This window comes from Schistocerca cancellata, chromosome 2 (assembly GCF_023864275.1).
Source record: "Schistocerca cancellata isolate TAMUIC-IGC-003103 chromosome 2, iqSchCanc2.1, whole genome shotgun sequence".
NCBI lineage: Eukaryota > Metazoa > Arthropoda > Insecta > Orthoptera > Acrididae > Schistocerca > Schistocerca cancellata.
Genome location: NC_064627.1, coordinates 850254216 through 850278482, shown reverse-complemented (window position 1 = coordinate 850278482; position 24267 = coordinate 850254216). Strand labels below are relative to the sequence as shown.

General features: G+C 37.5%; 1 protein-coding gene across 1 annotated transcript in view; it reads right to left on the bottom strand.

The window, feature by feature from the left end:
• Positions 1–24267, bottom strand: part of LOC126159303 (TGF-beta-activated kinase 1 and MAP3K7-binding protein 3) — a gene marked incomplete at its 5' end in the record, with an annotated part of 391229 nt that overhangs the window by 64579 nt on the left and 302383 nt on the right. Inside the window, 3 exons of the mRNA XM_049916505.1 lie at positions 14897–15064; positions 17178–17294; positions 17916–18012. Coding sequence (XP_049772462.1) covers positions 14897–15064; positions 17178–17294; positions 17916–18012 — 382 coding nt within the window. The remainder of the gene's footprint in view (positions 1–14896; positions 15065–17177; positions 17295–17915; positions 18013–24267) is intronic.

Genomic DNA, 24267 nt, shown 5'->3' with positions numbered 1-24267 from the left:
AAAATGCCAACATACAAAATCACAATGAATGAGAATGACTGGTAAATAAGTTTAAAAAATGTAGGACCATAGGAAGCATTTATTTGGGTGCGGGAAGATTAAACACAATTTCAGCAAAGCAAAATGTAAGGGTCTAACCTGTTATGATAATGTTCTCTTGGATATTGAAACAGAGCAGACAGATGACAGCAGTACATCAAAAATCAGTATTATAGAGTTGTCCCACATGTGATAAAAGAAGGGGAGGCTGAAGTGAACACAATAGATGATCCAGTACCGTGGGCTGAGCTCAGAAAACTTAACAAAAATCAAATAGATACCTTCAGATTTATTAAAATCACTGGGAGGTTCAGAAACTAAAATGTTATTTTATTTATGAAACAACAGACATGCAAAAGGTTGAGAGAAGCGTTATCATCAAACCAGAGAAGAGGTACATGTGATTTTGGTTGAAATATCACAGCTGTAAACTGTTATCCAGAATAATAAAAAAGACAATAGAAAGAAAAGTTGGACATGCACAGGACAATGATTAGGTCAACAAACTAATTTGGATACTCAATTTTGTTATGGAAGATTATTAATATTATTAATTATTAATAAAAAAATATTGATAACAATGGGACATCTACATAGTGTTTTATGATCCTGAGAAAGCCTTTCATGTGGTAAAGTGGAGTAAGATGTTAAAAATGCTGAAAATTAGGTGGATGAAGTACCAAAAAATTACTCAAAATTTCTGATATTTGTTTTATGGGCATATGCCAGTGGTCCAAGGCATAATTCTCTGCCTAATGTTTTGTCCCAGTGCTGGAGACATCATCAGAGACTTTAATGACCACAAAGCAGTTACCATCTCAAACATGTTCAGCAAACCACACAGTTTATGTGTCCACACAACAGTCAGTTTTCTGAGCTTGTTTGAAACTGTAATTGCTTTCTGAGTCATTAAAGCCTCTGATGATATCTCCAGTGGAAGATGAAAAGTTAGGCAGATAATTAAGCCTTGGACCATGTCATTATGCCCATAAAAAAACATCCGCAATAATGCAAGTACTGGATGTGAACAAAAATTGACAAGACAGGATGGTGGAAGAAATGTGGTAGTATGTTACAATGCTGAAAATGAAGTGGACAGATAAAGTATAAAATGAAGAGACACTGAATCAAGCAGTCAGCAAAGGAAGTCTATGGAAAGCACTTATCTTACTAGCAGAAACAAACAGGTTTCTAGAGCCTTTGTTGAGGCACCAGAAGAAGAAAACTGTTAAGGTCACAAAACGGCAGTCCACAAGACTGATGCAACTTTGAATTGTTCAGTACTTTAATGAAAACCACTTACACGTAAACATCAGTAATACATTCCCTCATAATCCATTGAGGATACTGGAACAACAGCCAGACATGAAGTACACGAATAATGAAAATTGTATTTCAAATGTTATTTACTCAAAACATGCTACCACTTTCGAAGGAAAAAGCATCATCTTCAGGCCTCTGTATATGAAAACATACATAGTACAGTAGTAACCTGTACATTATTACATACTCCAGCGATACAATAGAGCCAAGGGAATCCCACACATTCAATTAATTACACCAGTAAAGCAACAGAAGTCACGTACATCCCTAATCGAAACACTAACAAATACGGGATGAACCAATAATATAATGAAACAACCTAATAACACAGAACCAAATGGCTGGAGTAAACAAACGCAACAGAAACCTAATGGACAAACGTTCATTGGATAATGCAAACTCACTGAAATAATAAGAGTATATTTGATATTATAGTGATGGACAAAAATTGCAATACCACGCAGGAGTTTGCAACATAAACAAAAGTTGATACGCATGTTACTATATCTGAAAGATGATGTATATTCAAATTTTGTGCCAGTTGCACAAGAGTAGCACTAGTAGCACCACTATGAGGATGCAAATCAGGTTTGTTTTAAATATGCACTGTAACGGTTGTGAACATTAATTATCTTTGAGACTGGATGTGATGAGTTGATGTCAGTCAAGAATGACTTTAAGGTGACAAAGATGCCATTATTAACACCTCACTCAGTTTGAACGAGGTCATGTAACAGGGCTATAAGAGGCTGGATGTTCTTTCTGTGATAATGCAGAAAGACTTGGCAGGAATCTAGCCATTGCACATGATTGCTGGCAGCGGTGGTTAAGAGAATGTATGTCGCAAGATCTGGCTCTGGATGGCCACATGGCACTACCAAGAGAGAAGGCCATCGTGTTTGGCATATGGCTCTGGCACATCGCACTGCATCTACAGCAGCAATTTGAGCAGAGGGAACCTTAGGGACACAATGAACTGTTACAGATTGGTTACTTCAAGAACAGCTTTGAGCCAGACGCCCTGTAGCATGCATTCTGCTGACCCCAAACCACCACCATTTGGGACTTCAGTGGTTTCTAGCAAGAGCTCATTGGAGGGCAGAATGAAGGTCTGCTGCATTTTCTGATGATAACTGGTTCTGCCACTTGGTGCCAGTGAAGACCTTTTGTTGGTTAGGAGGTGGCCAGTGAGAGCCTGTAATCAACCTGTCTGTGGCCTAGGCATACTGAACCTACAGCTGGAGTTAAGGTTTTGGAGAGCAATTTTATATGACAGCAGGAGCACCCTGACTGTGTATGTTAATCTGGTGATTCAACCTTTTGTGATGCCTTTCATGAACAGCACTGTAGGGGTTGTTATCAACATGGTAACAATCACCCACATACCACTTTTGTAACCCAAAATGCTCTACAGAGTTTCGATATGTTGCCTAGGTCTGCTCAATCACCAGATCTGTCCCCAGTAGAGCAGATATCAGACACCACCGGGTGATAACTCCAGTGTCACTATCAAACAGCATTAAGTGTCCCTGTATTGACCGACCAAGTGCAAAGTTTTCCTGCTTGTAGTCAACATTCTGGCAGTTATTAACATACCAGCAGTTCACATTTGCTGTGGGTTATCTTGCACTTACATTAACCTGTGATCTTGCAATGCTAATCACTTAAATATATTACCTAGACAAATATAGTCCCGAAATTTCATTACTCCATATTAATTATTTTTTGGTGTTATGATTTTTTTCTGTCAGTGTATTTCGGTGAGGAAGCGTTATTCAATGAATGTTTGTTCATTAGGTTTTTGTTTCATTTGTTTACTCCAGCTGTTTGGCTTTATGTTATTACGTTTTGAATTATTATTGGTACACCCTATGTTCAAAGGTGTTCCCATTAGTGACAGACATGACTTCAGTTGCTTTGTTGGTGTAATCCATTGTATGTGTGGGCTCCCCTTGGGTACATTAAATTGATGGAGTATGCAATTACTGTAAAATAGTTAAGCAATATAAATTAGATGCTGGGTTTTGTTTTTTCGGGAACTGATAGTATATTTTTATTTTGCAGTTTTATGTTATGATTTATCCCCATTTTAATCACCAACTGTGATTTTTGTTGTAAGTACTCTCATTGTACTTTACTATCATGCTATGTATGTTTCCATACACAAGGGACTGAAGATGCCACTTTTTCGTAGACTGGTAACATGTTTTGAATAAATGAAATCAGAATTACAATACAGCAGTTGGTTTCAACTTTCATTATTCAAAAACTTAAGCAATACATGTTTCATGGAGGGCATAACAATAGACTCATGATGAAATGTTGATTCTACAAAAAGAGGATATAAGAATCATCTGTGGAGCTAAATATATGGAACTGTGTCATGGCCTGTGTCCAAAAACTGGTGTGCTGATCATAATACACACATATATTCTAAAGTTGTTGCTTGTTAAAAGTGTGCACATCAACGTATTTTCATCAGTGCAATACTAGAAATAAAGAAAAAAAATTCATAGGCAGCCAATGAACAGCCCTCTATGGAAAGGGTCCACAAAATGCACGAATGAAATTAGCCAATGCACTGCCCAATATAATTAAGTTTTATTCTATGGCCAATTCTGGTGTTATTTTCTGACAATTTTTGGGTTTTTCTGCCAAATTTTGTATTAGTTTCTGACAGTTTATTTTTAAAGCACCACTCATTCCTTCTTTTTGTTTTAGGTCATTACTTCTTCATGACACGTTGAAAATTAAATAAAACTTCAAAGTTCACTAATGCCACCCCACCCACCAAAACTTCACTCTAGGGTGAAAATAGCCATCCAGGAAGTAAAATTGAACACACAACACAAACTGCCTTCAGTGCAACATCAGACATTTAGAATATCCACATATCCTGCTGGCATTGAAAGTTGCTTTTCCACTAAATTATGAAAATATTTGTATACCTTCAGGATATCATATGCATTTCAGATTTGCTATTCTAGGACGTTTAACAGACTCTTTGCCACATCAGCATTAATAAAGCTCATTATCATCCCATGGTTGAAAGAAGAAGGTTTGTCAATATAGGTTACATGGGTCTGTGGCCACAAATATTGTTAGTCTACATTGAAGGTGCAACCCAGCACTTATCAATGTTTCTTTCACCTCTGTATGAAGTATCTGTCCCTTAATATTTTTCTGAAGCTTGTTAGTTTAGTCACTAAATACTTATTTTCCCACAAAAATGAAGTAATCTTCACTTTTAACTTGGAATACAGGTAACGGTTCTACTGAGAAATGTCAGATTTCCTGATATTTTTGTACATCAAACTGTACCACAAAGGATGTGGAGGTCTTAAAAGCAGTGAATCATTAAACTGCACATTCTTTTGTAGTATGTAAATATAAATACAAAAATCACCAAACACAAATCGACATGGCACCCACCCCATTTGCTTCTATCAGACAGACAGAGCATCGGACAAGTGATGTGATGCAAACTTGTTTCTGGTGGTACAACAGAACAATTGGAGTGTTTATTTCACTATTTGTTAAATTCTTATTTTTACTATTTTGTGAATGGGGTTTGTGGTGACAGTGTGCTGTTGAGCAGGCCAGGGCATAGGCTAACTTTAAATGGCTTCAGAAGCCATGCTGATTTACATTTTTTTTTTTAATATTTATACCTGCTACAAAAATATGTAGGTTACAGAATGATTTTTTAATTTTGCTGCAGAGTCTGTGCTGATACAAATCTTCCTGACAGATTAAAACTGTGTGCCAGACCGAGACTCAAACTTGGGCAGGTTTTCTACCAAATAAGCTACCCAAGCATGACTCTCGACCTGTACTCACAGCTTTATTTCTGCCAGTGCCTTAAACAACTACCTACCAAACTGCCTACCTTCCATATGCAGTTTTGTTTGAGGTCACATCTAGAACTATAGTTCATTACAACAGAAATCAGTTTTCATATATACAATAATTCTCAGCACTGATTATACACAATTGTCATTGTTGAGAAAAAAGGTTGAAGTCCAATTTCATCATTCAATAACTATCAGTTACCAACATTAGTACACTGCTACCCTCAGAGTTACAATATTTTTCACCCAGGAAAAGGGAAACTGCTGAATTTCACAAAATTCTGTAAAAACTGCTGTATTCACATTATAATGCTAAAAATCATAGATTTCACATTTTTTTCTGCTTTATCATTTACACAAAATATTCCTGTCCCTGAGACTCTCATCACAGTGAAGTTTAAGTTTCATCCAACGAAATTAGTTCAACAAAACTCTTTCTGCAAAACATGTAAACAGCAGCAGACCATTTTTTGGTAATCTTATCAGATGTTTATTCAGAAGAATGTATTATTGTGTTGTTTATCTAGAACTGTAACCTTAAGTTATTTTTAAACATATGCAATGAATCATTTGATGTTGAATAAAGTATCATTATTATTAAGGAAGTAGACAAGATTCTCTCTCTCTCTCTCTCTCTCCCTCCCCCCCCCCCCCCTTCCAGCTACTTATAGATCAACATAATTAACATAGAATAATGTGAAACCTATTTAATTGTATAGTCAAAAAGCAAAATCTGTGTTCAGTTTTTGGCATAAGCAAGTTATTATTATTATTATTATTATTATTATTTCTCTTTCTTGTCTCAGACATTATGTCTGGTTAAAAAGGGAAAGTGACGCGGACCTTGATCAAGCGTGACTTCCTTTTAACTGTACGGTATATGTTACATTGCATTTAGGAACTTTTGGGTAATTGAACATGTATCAATAATTACAGATTTCTGTAGTTGTATATATAAGTTTGGATGTAGCTGTATTGTGTTGATGTACTGGTGGATATTGTGTGGTATGACTCCTGTAGTTGATAGTATAATTGGTATAATGTCAACTTTATCCTGATGCCACATGTCCTTGACTTCCTCAGCCAGTTGGATGTATTTTTCAATTTTTTCTCCAGTTTTCTTCTGTATATTTGTTGTATTGGGTATGGATATTTCAATTAGTTGTGTTAATTTCTTCTTTTTATTGGTGAGTATGATGTCAGGTTTGTTATGTGGTGTTGTTTTATCTGTTATAATGGTTCTGTTCCAGTATACTTTGTATTCATCATTCTCCAGTACATTTTGTGGTGCATACTTGTATGTGGGAACGTGTTGTTTTATTAGTTTATGTTGTATGGCAATTTGTTGTTGTATTATTTTTGCTACATTGCCATGTCTTCTGGGGTATTCTGTATTTGCTAGTATTGTACATCCGTTTGTGATGTGATCTACTGTTTCTATTTGTTGTTTGCAAAGTCTGCATTTATCTGTTGTACTATTGGGATCTTTAATAATATGCTTGTTGTTATATCTGGTGTTTATTGTTTGATCCTGTATTGCAATCATGAATCCCTCCATCTCACTGTATATATTGCCTTTTCTTAGCCATGTGTTGGATGCGTCTTGATCAATGTGTGGCTGTGTTAGATGATATGTTTGCTTGCCATGTAGTGTTTTCTTTTTCCAATTTACTTTCTTCGTATCTGTTGATGTTATGTGATCTAAAGGGTTGTAGAAGTGGTTATGAAATTGCAGTGGTGTAGCCGATGTATTTATCTGAGTGATTGCTTTGTGTATTTTGCTAGTTTCTGCTCGTTCTAGAAAGAATTTTCTTAAATTGTCTGCCTGTCCATAATGTAGGTTTTTTATGTCGATAAATCCCCTTCCTCCTTCCTTCCTGCTTAATGTGAATCTTTCTCTTGCTGAATGTATGTGATGTATTCTATATTTGTGGCATTGTGATCATGTAAGTGTATTGAGTGCTTCTAGGTCTGTGTTACTCCATTTCACTACTCCAAATGAGTAGGTCAATATTGGTATAGCATAAGTATTTATAGCTTTTGTCTTGTTTCTTGCTGTCAATTCTGTTTTCAGTATTTTTGTTAGTCTTTGTCTATATTTTTCTTTTAGTTCTTCTTTAATATTTGTATTATCTATTCCTATTTTTTGTCTGTATCCTAGATATTTATAGGCGTCTGTTTTTTCCATCGCTTCTATGCAGTCGCTGTGGTTATCCAATATGTAATCTTCTTGTTTAGTGTGTTTGCCCTTGACTATGCTATTTTTCTTACATTTGTCTGTTCCAAAAGCCATATTTATATTATTGCTGAATACTTCTGTTATCTTTAGTAATTGGTTGAGTTGTTGATTTGTTGCTGCCAGTAGTTTTAGATCATCCATGTATAGCAAATGTGTGATTTTGTGTGGGTATGTTCCAGTAATATTGTATCCATAATTTGTATTATTTAGCATGTTGGATAGTGGGTTCAGAGCAAGGCAGAACCAGAAAGGACTTAATGAGTCTCCTTGGTATATTCCACACTTAATCTGTATTGGCTGTGATGTGATATTATCTGAATTTGTTTGGATGTTAATTGTGGTTTTCCAATTTTTCATTACCATGTTTAGGAACTGTATCAATTTAGGATCTACTTTGTATATTTCCAATATTTGTAGTAACCATGAGTGGGGTACACTATCAAAAGCTTTTTGGTAATCAATGTATGCGTAGTGTAGCGACCTTTGTTTAGTTTTAGCTTGATATATCACCTCTGCATCTATTATCAGTTGCTCTTTACATCCTCGTGCTCCTTTGCAACAGCCTTTTTGTTCTTCATTTATAATTTTGTTCTGTGTTGTATGTGTCATTAATTTCTGTGTAATGACTGAAGTTAATATTTTGTATATTGTTGGTAGGCATGTTATGGGGCAATACTTAGCTGGGTTTGCTGTGTCTGCTTGATCTTTAGGTTTCAGATACGTTATTCCATGTGTAAGTGTATCAGGGAATGTGTATGGGTCTGCAATGTAACTGTTAAATACCCATACACATTCCCTGATACGCTTATTATTATTATTATTATTATTGACTTTTTTTTTCTCAGACTTAAGTCTGGTTAAAAATGGAACGTGACGCGGACCTCGGTCAAGCGTGACTTCCTTGTAACTGTATGGTATATGTTATATTGCATTTAGGAACTTTCGGGTAATTGAACATGTATCAATAATTACAGATTTTTGTAGTTGTATATATATGTTTGGATGTAGCTGTATTGCATTGATGTACTGGTGAATATTGTGAGGTATGACTCCTGTAGTTGATAGTATAATTGGGATAATGTCGACTTTATCCTGATGCCACATGTCCTTGACTTCCTCAGCCAGTTGGATGTATTTTTCAATTTTTTCTCCTGTTTTCTTCTGTATATTTGTTGTGTTGGGTATGGATATTTCAATTAGTTGTGTTAATTTCTTCTTTTTATTGGTGAGTATGATGTCAGGTTTGTTATGTGGTGTTGTTTTATCTGTTATAATCGTTCTGTTCCAGTATAATTTGTATTCATCATTCTCCAGTACATTTTGTGGTGCATACTTGTATGTGGGAACTTGTTGTTTTATTAGTTTATGTTTTATGGCAAGTTGTTGATGTATTATTTTTGCTACATTGTCATGTCTTCTGGGGTATTCTGTATTTGCTAGTATTGTACATCCGCTTGTGATGTGATCTACTGTTTCTATTTGTTGTTTGCAAAATCTGCATTTATCTGTTGTGGTATTGGGATCTTTAATAATATGCTTGCTGTAATATCTGGTGTTTATTGTTTGATCCTGTATTGCGATCATGAATCCTTCTGTCTCACTGTATATATTGCCTTTTCTTAGCCATGTGTTGGATGCGTCTTGATCGATGTGTGGCTGTGTTAGATGATACGGGTGCTTGCCGTGTAGTGTTTTCTTTTTCCAATTTACTTTCTTTGTATCTGTTGATGTTATGTGATCTAAAGGGTTGTAGAAGTGGTTATGAAATTGCAATGGTGTAGCTGATGTATTTATATGAGTGATTGCTTTGTGTATTTTGCTAGTTTCTGCTCGTTCTAGAAAGAATTTTCTTAAATTGTCTACCTGTCCATAATGTAGGTTTTTTATATCTATAAATCCCCTTCCACCTTCCTTTCTGCTTAATGTGAATCTTTCTGTTGCTGAATGTATGTGATGTATTCTATATTTGTGGCATTGTGATCGTGTAAGTGTATTGAGTGCTTCTAGGTCTGTGTCACTCCATTTCACTACTCCAAATGAGTAGGTCAATACTGGTATAGCATAAGTATTTATAGCTTTTGTCTTGTTTCTTGCTGTCAATTCTGTTTTCAGTATTTTTGTTAGTCTTTGTCTATATTTTTCTTTTAGTTCTTCTTTAATATTTGTATTATCTATTCCTATTTTTTGTCTGTATCCTAGGTATTTATAGGCATCTGTTTTTTCCATCGCTTCTATGCAGTCGCTGTGGTTATCCAATATGTAATCTTTTTGTTTAGTGTGTTTGCCCTTGACTATGCTATTTTTCTTACATTTGTCTGTTCCAAAAGCCATATTTATATCATTGCTGAATACTTCTGTTATCTTTAGTAATTGGTTGAGTTGTTGATTTGTTGCTGCCAGTAGTTTTAGATCATCCATGTATAGCAAATGTGTGATTTTGTGTGGGTATGTTCCAGTAATATTGTATCCATAATTTGTATTATTTAGCATGTTGGATAGTGGGTTCAGAGCAAGACAGAACCAGAAAGGACTTAATGAGTCTCCTTGGTATATTCCACGCTTAATCTTATTATTATTATTATTATTATTATTTATTATTATTATTATTACTATTACTATTATTTATAAACAAAATTGTATCTATCCTGTCCTCACTGCACATACTCATCCATGATGCAATATCTGCACTGACTGCTAGGTTCTGCAAAGAAGAAATAGACCTGATCAAAATGATTGAATCAATCCATATCACTACCTGAAATATTGGGTGTTCGGTGGGAAGATGGCAGTTGACAGAATGTGGTAGTATACTTGTGGGATATTTGTATAGAAGGATATGGCATCAATAATCGAAAAGAAATGATGAAAGTGGCAACCAAATATTACACACCTGTAAACTGGTTAGTATTAACTATTGTCTATGTGTTATAAACTGTTGGAAATTCTGAATCTGATTTCTTAGAAATCAATGGTGTTTCCAGTTTATTTGACGGTTATTGTTGCCCTTGCATTTATGCACCACTACATTCTTAAGACACAGTGTGCTGTCATTCAGGATTTCCTGGAATTATCAGCTCCTCAGGAGATAAAAATCATACATTAGTTTTAAGAGGATGAATATTGATGATGTGTTTCTGGTTTCTAACAAAATCAACTGTTTAGTTTTACACATGTTACTTAGATGACTGACCAAATTGTCATCCCCAGTTGTCCTGAGTGTGGGTCTCACATGTGTGATCATCACCTGCAATCCCAACAGACTGTTTGGTATTGAGATAAATGGTTGTAGCTTCATCATAAGTTGTAGTGGTATTGGTATTGCTTATGTCACATTCTTTCTTACATTTAGTAGTCACTACTTGCTTGCCTAAATTAGAGCACTGCCTCTGTCAAGTTTGACGCTATGACAATTTTGAAGTGGTCTTTCTCTTTATAGTCCTACTTTTGGAATCCTTAGAACAAACTGATGAAATGTTGAGATAGCTTGACTTAATTCTTCACGCTTCTGTCCCATTTGATGGAAAGTATTATGAACAGAACAGTCAAGTGAAAATTTATAGCTATTTATTACTGATAATTAAGTACAACCTGCCCAGGTAGCCTTGTGTGTTAATGTGATCACTTCTGGTATGGAGAGGTATGCCTATCATGGATCGAATCTGCCTAACAGATTAATGATGAGGAGTCATTGTGCTGGCCAGCATGGATGTGATTTTTAGGCAGTTTACCACATCCCACTACATGAATACCAGACTAGCTCCCATGTTCTGCCTCAGATACATGCTCCGCAAACATTTAGAATACCTTCTCACACTTGCATGTAGAATTTATTCTATATGCAGACAGAATGGGTACACTGCTTCTGGCCTGGGAGGTGAATAGGAGACTGATAACTGTTTTGTCTCCTTAACCACTTACTCAGCATCACCAGTAAATACATAGGACATTTTGAGGCGAAAGCTGTAGAATGTGCTAAATTCAAGCCAAAATGTTTCCTTTGATTCATTGATAACACATTTGTGGCATGGCCACACAGAATGAAAAAACTCCAGGACTTCCTGAACACCTGAAATCCCATATAAAATTAACTACAGAATTTGAAAAAGGGAGCAGTAACATTTAGTTCACGTATTAATTATGAGAAAATTAGAGATGCTGAGTCACAGATAGGCACAACAAAGAGACTCTTAGAACGTACATTCCACCCTGGATTTTCCATTGTTTGATTATGAGAAAATCGACCGTATCTCTTAGCCATGTGTATAGAAAATCCACACGCAAGGACCCCTATCTCCGAAGCTCCAGTCACCATTATCCATCGCAAGAAATGCCATGCTGAAGATTATTGTAAATAAAGCTTTGTAATATTAATGGCCTCCAAAATTCAGGCATATTTCACATTTGTGGTAATGTGGCATGTCATATGTGTATATATTAGGTCTGCATATCAACTGTCCCCAAGCACTGTTTTCAGTTTAGGAGTGAAATAAGACCAGTATTGTGGTGCATACTCCACTTCAAATTGTTAAGACAACTTTAATTAAGAGATGGAAGCTTCAATTTAAGCTCTGGGACCTGACATTTAGTTTAAAAAGAGTTTTGTTTGTCTTCTCATCTGCCACAGGCAGTACATACAGACACATCTGCAGTTCATGGAAAAATGACCTTGACTTAAGAAAACAAATGTGCACTAAGGGTCCAGCAGGCACCAGATGTCAAACTTAGCTACAAACAGTACCACAGAACTAAACACTATGCCACAGTCTGGTTGGAGACCTGACAGTGAGCTACATGTGAGACCCATGCTTGGAGCATCTGAAGAAGGTGGCTAACCTAGCCAAAAATATTGTGTGCAAAATACCATCAACAAATCAGACAGAGAAAACCACATAAACAGCAGTCTTTCTAATGGAATTAATGGAATGACATGATCAATATTCCTCTTCTATAATAAAAATAAAATCTGATAATGAAGTTTTCTTAACTTCAGAACAGTTGGTTTAATCATTTGGTAAAAGCAGATACAAAAAATAAGAATATTAATGTGTCACTGGGCTCAATGTACTCATCTTGATTGGGGCACAAATGAGGTTATATTGGAACATTGAAGACAATGCAAGCAATTGTGGATTACAAACAAGTAGTACTTGTTCTGAATTGTACTTTGTGTGTCCAATGTCTATTTATGAATAACAATAAATGTTTTGGAAAAAAGAATTCTGCCTTAAACAAACACAATTTTTTTCTTGTGCTTGTTCAATGCACACTCCTTTTCCCTAAAATTTATTTATTTGAAAGCAAACACAGAACAAAAAATGAGCTTGAACCTCAAGCTGAACATCCATCAATGTTACCAAAAAATTTAAAAAACTGAATGCAGATTGTCTTGAACAGACATGATGCCATAGAAATTCTATGGAAGCATTTTATGCTTCCCAAATAAATTCCTCACATTCAACAGTAAACACATGTTTTAGAATAAGGAAGACTGAGCATCTGCCTACCTATTTGTGTTTGCAGCTACTATGAGCTCCTCTTTGAGCTTAATCTCCAAGCATTTTTTTATTCCACTTCCCTTATGTCTTTACGACTAATAAAAAGCTACATTCAACTTGGAAAGTCCTATTAATAATACCGTTTTGAGGGTCACTACTGATAAAATGTTCATTTTGGAGAAGAAGCACAATCATAAGATGCATCGAATATGTTATAATAATAAGCTGCAAGCTGATGAAGTTTTAATTTTTTGTCATATGGTGCAACACATACTTTAATCAGTATGCTTAATACATTATAAATGTTTACAAATAAAAGAATGGAATTTGTAAATTGGCTCCTCTGTTGTACACCTATAATACAAAAAAGTCTCCAACAAATGTAGACCATAAGAGACCCATTAAGTAAGAGTTTGTTATGTAAATTTACGTGTTAACAGACTTAACACAAAACTACAAGCCCGGTGTTTGCAGCTCCTTTTGTTATAAACTGTTTGCCAAGTTCTTATAAAAATATCAATGTGCTTTTGTGAGCGCACACATAGAATATGAGAAATAAATCAGCATGCACAAAAAAGACACTAAAATGTTTACTATTTCTGCATGATTGTAATTTTTATTATTCATGGTATCTGAGCAATAAAATACTTGCAAACCATCTTAAAATATTGTAGATCAAATGTACCATAGAAGTAAAATTAAAAATATAAAATTACCTTCACATAATGAAAATGCATGGGATTCCACATAAGCAACACATCAAAATTCCAGAGTAAAGGAATTAAATCAGTCTATTCAACAGAACATTTCACAACAAAATGATAATAAATCTACAAGGAATTATGTGAAGTGCACTATTACAGCTTACCACACAATTATGTAGTTAGTTACTTTCACATTACAAAGGTTATGTGGGTTAATTTAATGCTAAAACATACTTGTATGTAATTCACAAGAATACAAATACAGTATACTATCACTTATATATTATTAACCTTAAAACTACAAATGAAATGAGCAATGTTTCTAGTTGTTAGTGTGTTGTCCTGTATGTCCAAAGGCACACGGAACACCTGTTCTCTTACTGGAAGACATTTATCACAAATCTGGCAAACACTAAATCATACAAGAATAACACACATTGTTTAGGTAGTATTAGTGGAAGCATAAATCACACAGCACATTATGTAACAAGGAAATTTTAAAAAAGTAAATCCTCACAAATTACAGTGATCTCCACAGGTGTTTTCACACAAAATTCCCAATTATTACTGTTTCAGATTGAATATTAGAATTACCAAATGCTTGTACCCAACTGCAGTAGTTAATTTTGATCATACAATCTCTAATCTCTAATATTTCATTGGAAACCAGGCAGAATACGGTGATTACCGAAAGAAGATAGTAACCTCTCATTCATAAATTTGCAAAACTCTTATTATGTTTATAAATGACTGACAATGTGTATACATTGAATTTATCCTTCTTTTATGGGTTCAACTTGTGCTGTTGTGGACTGTTACCTCCAGTGTTTGCCCCCACTATAAAAATTCAAAGTTAAAAGTCACATTCTGTAATTAAGAAATACTTTCTTCCATAATTACAAAGTAATTGCTTGTCCATATGTCTCAACTGTGGATCAATACTTGTAATATTACAGAAAAAGCTGTCCTCCTTTTATATATAACTTACGTCACACACAGTGACAGTATGAACTGTGAAAACCTTTCGTTCCTTTACTTTGAGTCCATTTTAATTTTAACTGACTTCAACACTACACAGACATACTTTGGCATGATTTTTCTGGAGCTGGAGAGGATGTAAAGGGTAGATAGAGTTATCACACTGCTAGGAATATGCAGGCGGGGATGATACAGGCTGTGTGTCTAGGCCCAGCAATCCAAGCTTAGAGCAACACACTGAGAGGCCATCAGTGGTGGTCGGGGTACCTAGCAGGATGCGCGGCATTTCACACTGCTCGCACTTGTCCAGCAAAGGGTGGTTGCGGAATGTACACTCTGAACACATCCAACTGGGTCCGTCAGTGGTTGACTCCCCAGCTGGCGCCGTGGGGGATGGGGCTTGATGCGTGGCTGTAGGATGTGCATGATCATGCCCTGCAACAACAAAAACAAATAATTATCACCTCCACTTTCCTACTTTCTATTCAGACAACACATTTCTCTCTCTGTGTTCATTAATACTATTCAGCAAATGCATGTCATTCACTAACTAGAGATGGAATTTGAACAAATTAATGACATTATTATACGAGCAGCATTCTAACTGGGAATATCATACTCACTTCTTTCTTGCCACAGTGAAAAAAAAAGACAATATTTTAAAGTGACAACTGTCTACATGTTAAGCACAATGTTCATATTGGCTGACTGCCTTCGAATTAGTTTATTTTATACTTAATTTTCACAGTATGTTCAGTGGAAAAAAATATGACATAGCAGTTCTTAAGAGTCAGTTAAATGAAATACTGTGGAGAGCCGCTATGGGTTTTGTACTTGGTGGTGCAGTAGTTCCACTTTTTCAATTTTTTATCAGCTCCGTGGATTCCTAAGAGCAAATTTTTCAGTGATTCAGTGTCTCAGAAAGATATTTCAGACAATGCATGTTTAAACTCATCCTGGAATCATTCTCATCACCTGAATAAATTTGCACTGTTTCACGAATATCATCATGAACTGAGTGATACAAAAAGAACTAGTGATTCAACTAGTGAATAATAATTTTCTCCATGTCAGCAATCTTAAATGGATATGAAAGATCCAGTTACCTTACAAACAACAGATCTATATTTGAGCAGCATTCAGATCTATATTTGAGTGAGGCATGGGTCAGTGTTTGCTAAACCTGAACAGATACATCGTTTGGTATAAACAGGAAGTGATTCAGTGTGACTGCCTGCTGCTCTGAAATACATCTGCCAAATAAATTGCAGAAATTTCTTGCCAATGTCAACATTATGGAATAATAAAATGATCATGGACAAGCTTTCACTGTCTGGAATCATAAAATAGCTCCCAGTCCTAAACAGAGCTAGCAAAAGATGTTCATCCGTCCACAGTTACCATCAGGAAGGAGCTGGCTTGCAAGATGTCTTTCACCTTCATGCCACTTTTTAAGATCTAGGGTACAGAATCTTTGTTTTTCAAATGTATTTATTTATAAATAAACAAGGGCAGAAAAATGGTTGGCCAATAGCTGCTTCACAAGGTGTACTGCTAGTACATACACATAAAACATAAATACTTTGGACCTTCTCATCCTGGGGACTGAACCTCTTTTCTAACTTTCTTCAACCTATTCCTTTTTACTCCCTGATGAAGAAGAAACGAACATTTCCAAAAACCTGGACTGTGCCCTGTGTGTGTGTGTGGGGGGGGGGGGGGGTTTATAGCTCCCACAAATGAATTTTCCTTTTGATATAGTTAATGTCATTTACATGTTGGTCTCTTTGTTTTTCAGCCCCCTTTTTCTGCAGTGCCAGATATTCAACCTGTATAGGTTAAATGCCGTCTTTTGCAACTGTAATGAAAGTCCTAGCAAGACTTTCATTAAAATTACAAAAGATGGTGTTTAACCTACGCAACTTGTAAAATCATTTATTTTTATCTCATATGACACATGTACTGACACTTACTGATAAAGCCTGAGTGTCAATGAGCTGCAATTTTATTGGTGCTGCATCTGAGATGGAGTCTGACAATTGAAAATTATGGAGTGAGCAGATTGTTTGGGAATGAACATTACTATAAGCTTGTTCCTTATGCTGTAGCTTTCAGATAGTATATACTACTTTTAACACAGACATTATCTTGGGTAATTGTGCTAGATACGGATAGTGAAGGATAGGTACAGAAGCTGAAACTGTAGCGATAAATTCTCTGTACTGGCTACAATACAAAAACTTTACAACAGGTTGCATGTAATTAGCACAGAAACAAAAAAGAATCTCTGGGGTAGGACCCAAGCCATGGAACATTCTGGTCAGATGTACAGAAACACAAATAAGGAAGGATAAGATTGTATGGGAGAAAAGTCTCATTCTCCCCCCCCCCCCCCCAAAAAAAAAAAGACACAACTTCATACACGAAAATACAAAATATCTAACTGATTTATCTTCTGCCATTGTGTTATTTTGCATGCTCAAAAATCTTGAGTTATGCTCGTTTTTCGCTTCTGCAAACTAACAAACCATGCTATAAAACTACTTACGAAACTGCCGTGATCTGCTATCAGGAGAGAATGGCATTTCCTCTGGAGGCATTACCACACCACGTTGGCCTGTATAGATGTTTTTGTAGAATTCCTCATCTGTTTCACCCAGAGGAACTGCAAATATGGATGCAGAGGCTTTATAGTTTTTCAGCACGTGTGGTATGCCTCCATAATGTAAAATATTTCAAGTTAATAATACAGAGGTGTAATCTAATGGAGTGGTAATGCTAAAATGTCATCTTCTTTTAAGCAATAACACTGAGGCAATATCTTTCATTTTATCTTACTCTTCCTCAAATGATGAAACTTTTTGCACAAAAGGATTAAAAGAGAAAAAGATTCTTCAATACTGGGCCATTTAATATTTTGATTTTTATCAAAGCATTACTATGAGCAGTCAGACTTACAAACAGTCTGATGATAAAATGACATGTGTAACTACTAGATAATACCAACACAGAGGGAATGATGAGAGCTCACACACCACCTAGTGCCTGATACTTTGAATAATTGCAACTAGGCACATGACTCTCAAAGGTTTTGTTGAATACTACAGGGCAATGTCTGACTTGTGAACTGACCCACTCAGTCAATAATAGGAGGATTACTCATACAAATAAAAATATTATCTATAAATACTACAACAACAAAAAACTGAAGGGCAAAATCAGCACCTTATCAGATTATGTTTAAAATACATTAAATGTAAGTCCAACAAACATACTTAATACTGACCTCTGGCATCAACACTAAGATCAACCTCCTGGCTCATTTTCTTGCATTCTTCTTGCAACTGATGAATCTCATCCCGCAACCTTTGCACCTTCTGAAGCTGAAAAAAACATAAGTTTTATGTATAGTTACACAATATAAGAGATTTCCATACTAATGATCGATTATGTAAAAAAAAAAAAAACACACAAATTTTGATATTATCCAAAGTGTTTACTCATCTGCAATTGATTGTAGGACACACACACACACACACACACACACACACACACACACACACACACACACACACACACACACACAAGCTATACCTGCTCTTAGTGATTTTGAAACTTCTAATTTTTTTCCCAATTGATGATGCCAACCTTGGTATATTCTGCGCAATACACAACATGACTACAGCTCTGTCTGGTGTTCATACAGCCACATAGCCTACATAACAACAACACAGGTGATGCATTCCTAAAGTTTACCAACATCACTTGAAGAAACTTATTTTCAATGCATATAACACTGTACACACTCCCAAATTTTCTCTGACGTAAATGAATGTAGCATACTATGCATAAATAGATTAACAGGTCCATTTTTTACTGTTCAATTATGCTATTGGTGACATATCACTGGAAACAGTAACTACCGTAAAATACCTAGGAGTAACTATCCAGAATGACCTAAAGTGGTAGGGCCACATCAAAGAAATTGACAACTGAGTTTCAACACTAGTCTAATCAAAAAGTAGAAGACTTAGCATTTGGAGTTCTTGTTGGGTTCAATTCCAGTATGTCAAAATTTTAATTAGTCCAAGAATCATGTAAAAGAATTCTCTAGTTGGTCCTGAAGCCCTAAGGCCACAAGTAAATATGATGATGATGATCACCACCACCACCACCATTCTATTCACAAGGAGACAAAGGCTATATAGAAATTATTTTGTATTTTGTGTTGCGTTTGTATACATCACCGTTCAGCTTAAAGTGATTTTTTTGTGAGCAACAAAATCCACTAAGGAGTAAATATATTTGCAAAGTGAGTATAAAAATTTTGAGAAGTGTTATTACCTATTTTACATAATATTCCCATTGGTCACTTCTGATGAAGAAACACTTTATTTAATAGGTGTAAAACAAAGCATAAGACTATAGACAGAGAAAAGCAGCATGAAAGGCATTTGGCTGTCAAGAGAGCAATGAGACTGATTGTTTGCATGTCGCCCATCGCTTGCGACACTGTTCTAATTTCAAAGTTAAGTATTGTCAATCTGCTTTATTGAAATAAAAACTATTAATGTGATTTGCTGGAGTTGTTGTATAACTATCTGAGAATGCAGCATCCTTTGGGCACACTACAGGGTGACGAATGGGCAGGACCCCACACTGAATGTGTACTGAGAAGGGCAGCACAGATGGTCACTGGTCTGAACTGTGGGAAAGTGTCAAATAGATGCTGAAGGAACTGAACTGGAATACTCTTGAAGATACACAAATTATCCTGAGGATGTTTCAATGATTATGCTACAATCCCCTACGTAACACTCACATAGGGATTGTGAGGATAAGATTAGAAGAATACTACATGCACAGAGGCATTCAAATAATTGTTCTCCCTGCACTCCATATGTGACCGGGACAGGAAGAAACCCTAATAACCGGTACAGTGAGATGTACCCTCTGCCATGTACCTCACGGTGGTTTGGAAAGTATAGATGTGGATGTAGAAGTATCATAGCTGGAAGCAGTTCGTATTCATCAGTGAGGCCACAAACAATGAAGTCACCACTGAAAGACACAAATACATGCGTTAGTGACCAGAAAATCATCCCAATCTCAGTTGCTTCTTCGTCGCGGACAATGGTGGCCGAGCGCATTCTCGAGTGACATTTGGCGATAAGGTGACGAGCGGTCCCGCTCGGGCGCCTGGCACCAAGGCAGGTGGCGCGTGTGGGAGGGAAGGAGAGAGGGAGCAGCTGGGAGGGGGCGAGGCGTGGAGGGGCAGTAAACAAGGCGGGGAGGAGTGGGACAGGGAGGGGGGGGCGCAGCAGGTGGGCGGCGGAGGGGCGGCGTGGGCGGCCGCTATTCTGGGCGCAAGGTCGCGCCGCTTCCTACAAAAACAAAGCAGCCGCGCCGCGCCGCAGCCAGCGCCCACACAGCTGATCGCGGACCGGACACCTGCGGATGGCAGCGCGCCACTCGCCGAGGGGTGACCACGGCGGGGTGCACAAGCGCACGAAAGCTGCGGCGGGACGATCTGCCGCTTTGTCCACTGGCTCCGCCGACCACGTGGATCAACTGCCCACTGGGCATGACGATTGTCCCAATTCGATGAAAAGTTCTGTCAGGCTGGAACTACAGTGGAAGGAATAAAAGAAGGTTAAGGTTTAACGCCCCGGCGACCACGAAGTCATTAGAGACGGAGCACACGCTCAGACTGGGGAAGGAAATTGGCTGCATCCTTTTCAAAGTAAATTCCTTGTGTTTCCTTTAAGCAATTTAGGGAAACCATGGGAACCTGACTCCTCCTGAACGCTAGTCCAATGTCTTGCCAACGCACTGCCTCCCTGGAGAGTTTAGTGGGTTAAATAATAATCTTAGAAACAAAGTAGTGATTGCTCCTCACGCACAAATCCATACAGCATGCCAGAAATGGTTTCGCCAAACGTGTTCTTCGTTTGATTTCCCCAAACCGAACAAACTTATCTTTTGATCACCCAGCTTAACTTTATCGCTTCCGAAAAAGGTACATTTTTAACTAGTAGTAACTCACGGCTTCACAGACGTCTGCGCATTACCGCATTTTAGCGCGTGCAAGTGCTTGAATGCATGTATACAGTCTCTCCTAACACTCGTCTGGCGTACTTTCTCTGACTGGCAGATATTTGCAATTTTGTCTTTGCAGTCTGTAGCTGGCCCTTACGACCTGTAACCGCCATGAAGGAGCTCTTCTTGGTCGCTGCCGGGGTACTGGTTATTCTTCGGGTTCTACTGTCCCTGCTAATACATATCGATAAAACAAATATCAAACTACACTAATTTGGGGTCGCTATATCGAATGGACACGTGGAATTCAGCTATAAAAATCATTTTGTTTGTAATGGGAAATAAATCGACGCTTTTCGTCGACACTGGGCACCGTATGAAAGGCGTGATGAGCAGTAATTCTCTGGGCTGACTAACTACATGTTGTTGTTGTGGGCTTCAGTCCGAAGATTGGTTTTTTCACTTCTATGTGCTTCTCTATCCTGTGCAGGCCTCTTCATCTTCGAATAACTACTGCAACTCACATCCTTCTGAATCTGCTTACTGTATTCATCTCTTGGTCTCCCTCTCCAATTTTTAACACCCACACTTCCCTCCAATACTAACTTGGTGATCTCTCGATGTCTCAGGATGTGTGCTATCAACCAATCGCTTCTTGTAGTCAGTTTGTGTCACAACATTTTTCTCTCTCCAATTCTATTTCAGAACCTTTTCATTACTTATATGATCTACCCATCTAACCTTCAGCATTCTTCTGTGGCACCACATTTCAGGAGCTTCCATTCTCTTCTTGTCGAAACTGTTTTATCATCCACGTGCCACTTCCACACATGGCTACAAACACGACAAATGCTTGCAGAAAAGACACCAACTCTGTCTCACTCCCTTATCGCCCCTGCTTCCCTTTCATACCCCTCGATTTTTATAGCTTTTGTCTGGTTTCTGAACAAGTTGTACACAGCCTTTGGCTACACACTGAAAATACGAAAATACACCTGACGACTCTTAGGAGGGGCTCCCTACATATACACGTGCTAGTAAAATTCATCATGAATATTCCATTGTAAATTGAGAAGAATAGTAATGTTCACAGCTGTAAGGGGCAATCAAGTAAAAACGCGACTGATTCAAAAACGCAAGTAAACTGTCTATTATTTCAAAAGTAATCCCTCTGACAGTTAATGCATGCATCCCACTGTGAGACAAGACGGTCAATGCCTTCACACAAAAGTGCTTGCGGTTTGCCCAGGAACCATGATTGTACCCAGGCGTACACCTCTTCGACGCAAACAAATCGACAGCCACGAATGTCTTTCTTCTGAGCTGCAAAAATATGGAAATGGCAAGGGGAGCGATCGGGGCTGTAAGGACGATGTGTAAGGGCTTCCTAGCGAAACTGGGCGTGCCCTGTTGTTACCAAGGTTATTTTCAACCACGCTGCAGAAGTTTCACTGGGAAGCCCTCACACATCATCCATTCAGTCGCGACCTCTCGCCATGCGATTTTCAGATTTCTGGAACTCAGTAGAAAGACATTCGTGGCCTTCGATTTGCTTCGGACGAAGAGGTGCACGCCTGGACACAATCATGATTCCGTTGGCAACAGCAAACATGAAGGCACTGACAGTCTTCTCTCACAGTGGGATAAATGCATAATACAGTTATGGCGATTACTTTTGAAATAATAAACAGTTTCCTTACTTTTCACATCTGTCTTTGTTTTCACCTGACTGCTCCTTATACAACAACACAACTTCAGTCAGAGGTAGAATTAAGTATGGAGGCATGGCGTGGGAGTTTGTTGGGACTCTAGCTGTCCGAGTTGTATGTTAATGACCTGGTAAACAATAGTAATCTCAGATTTTTGACAGAGAACGCAATTATCTGTAATGAAGTACTGTCTGAATAAAAAAAAGGATGCGCAAATATTCAATCAGATCCTTACAATATTTCAAAGTGGTGTAGAGATTGGCAGGTCGCTTTACAGGTTTAATAATGTGAAAGTGCGCACTTCACAAAACTTAAACGCGTAGTATCCTATGATTACAGTATCAAGAACCACAAATGGAATCAGTCAACTCGTAAGAATACCTGAGTGTAATCATTTGTAGGTATATGAAATGGCATGATCACGTATGCTGAGTCGTAGGTGGAGGTGGTAACAGGACTTCGATTCATTGACATGATACGGGGAAATCAGCAACAGGGAAAGGAGACTGCCTACATAACAAATGTGTGATCCATCCTAGAATGCCGGCCGGTGTGGCCGAGCGGTTCTAGGCGCTTCAGTCCGCAACCGCGCGACCGCTACGGTCGCAGGTTCGAATCCTGCCTCGGGCATGGATGTGTGTGATGTCCTTAGGTTAGTTAGGTTTAAGTAGTTCTAAGTTCTAGGGGACTGATGACCTCAGATGTTAAGTCCCATAGTGCTCAGAACCATTTTTGAACCATCCTAGAATATTTTCAGGTGTATGGAATGAACACTAAATAGGACCAACAGGAAATATTGGACGAATGCAAAGAAGATAAGTTGTAGTATGCCCAGGGAGAGCGCACGGAGACGCGGCAAAATCTGGACTTAAAGACAGGTTCAAATTATCCTGAGAAAGCCTACTTACAAAGTTTAAAAAATCAACAACCCCCAATGACAAGATTACAGTGCTTACAGTATGCACAGAAGCAATTAAACTATCATTATTCCCACGCTCCTCATACGAATGGAACGGAAGAAATCTTAGTTAAATGGTATCGTATAATGGGAAGTATCGTCTCCCAAACATTTCGCAGTGGTCTGCTGAATACAGATGCAGATGCATTCGTTATTAAAGCAGTAGCCATACAAGAACTTCAGTGTGCAGCAATCATTTGTTTAATAATATTACAATATCACATAGATAGCAAGATAAATTTTAATTCTAATTGAAGATTCGTCTCAGAATATAAGAAATCAGACAGAAGAAATGATTCCTAGATCGAACACAGTAGTCACATTGGTTTACTTCATTGTTAAATTTGTGTTTCAGCGTTGACATGAATAGTGACATTGAATACTATGTTCGTTGTTATTAACCTTAAGCCACTTCGCTGTTTAGTAATCTGTAAGTGGGAAGCATGCAGCCTTACACACAAAATAAATCATACGCATAGCCTGCTGTAATGTTTTTACTGATACGGAATTTCTTTAAGTCGGATATCTGTTTGTTTATTTCTCATGGCGTGGGATTCAGATTTATCGTTGTAGATTCCATTTTTAAGTAACAGTTGCGTCAAAAACGCTTGTGCGTGTATTTCTCCCACATACACACCACCTAATACTTTTTTAACTTCTTTTCTAACCTAAAGACAAAATTATAATGTGTTCACAATTTGCCGGCCGCGGTGGCCGTGCGGTTCTAGGCGCTACAGTCTGGATCCGAGCGACCGCTACGGTCGCAGGTTCGAATCCTGCCTCGGGCATGGATGTGTGTGCTGTCCTTAGGTTAGTTAGGTTTAATTAGTTCTGAGTTCTAGGCGACTGATGACCTCAGAAGTCGCATAGTGCTCAGAGCCTTTTTTTTTTTTCACAATTTATGTCAATTTCATTTACATAATCTGAACAGA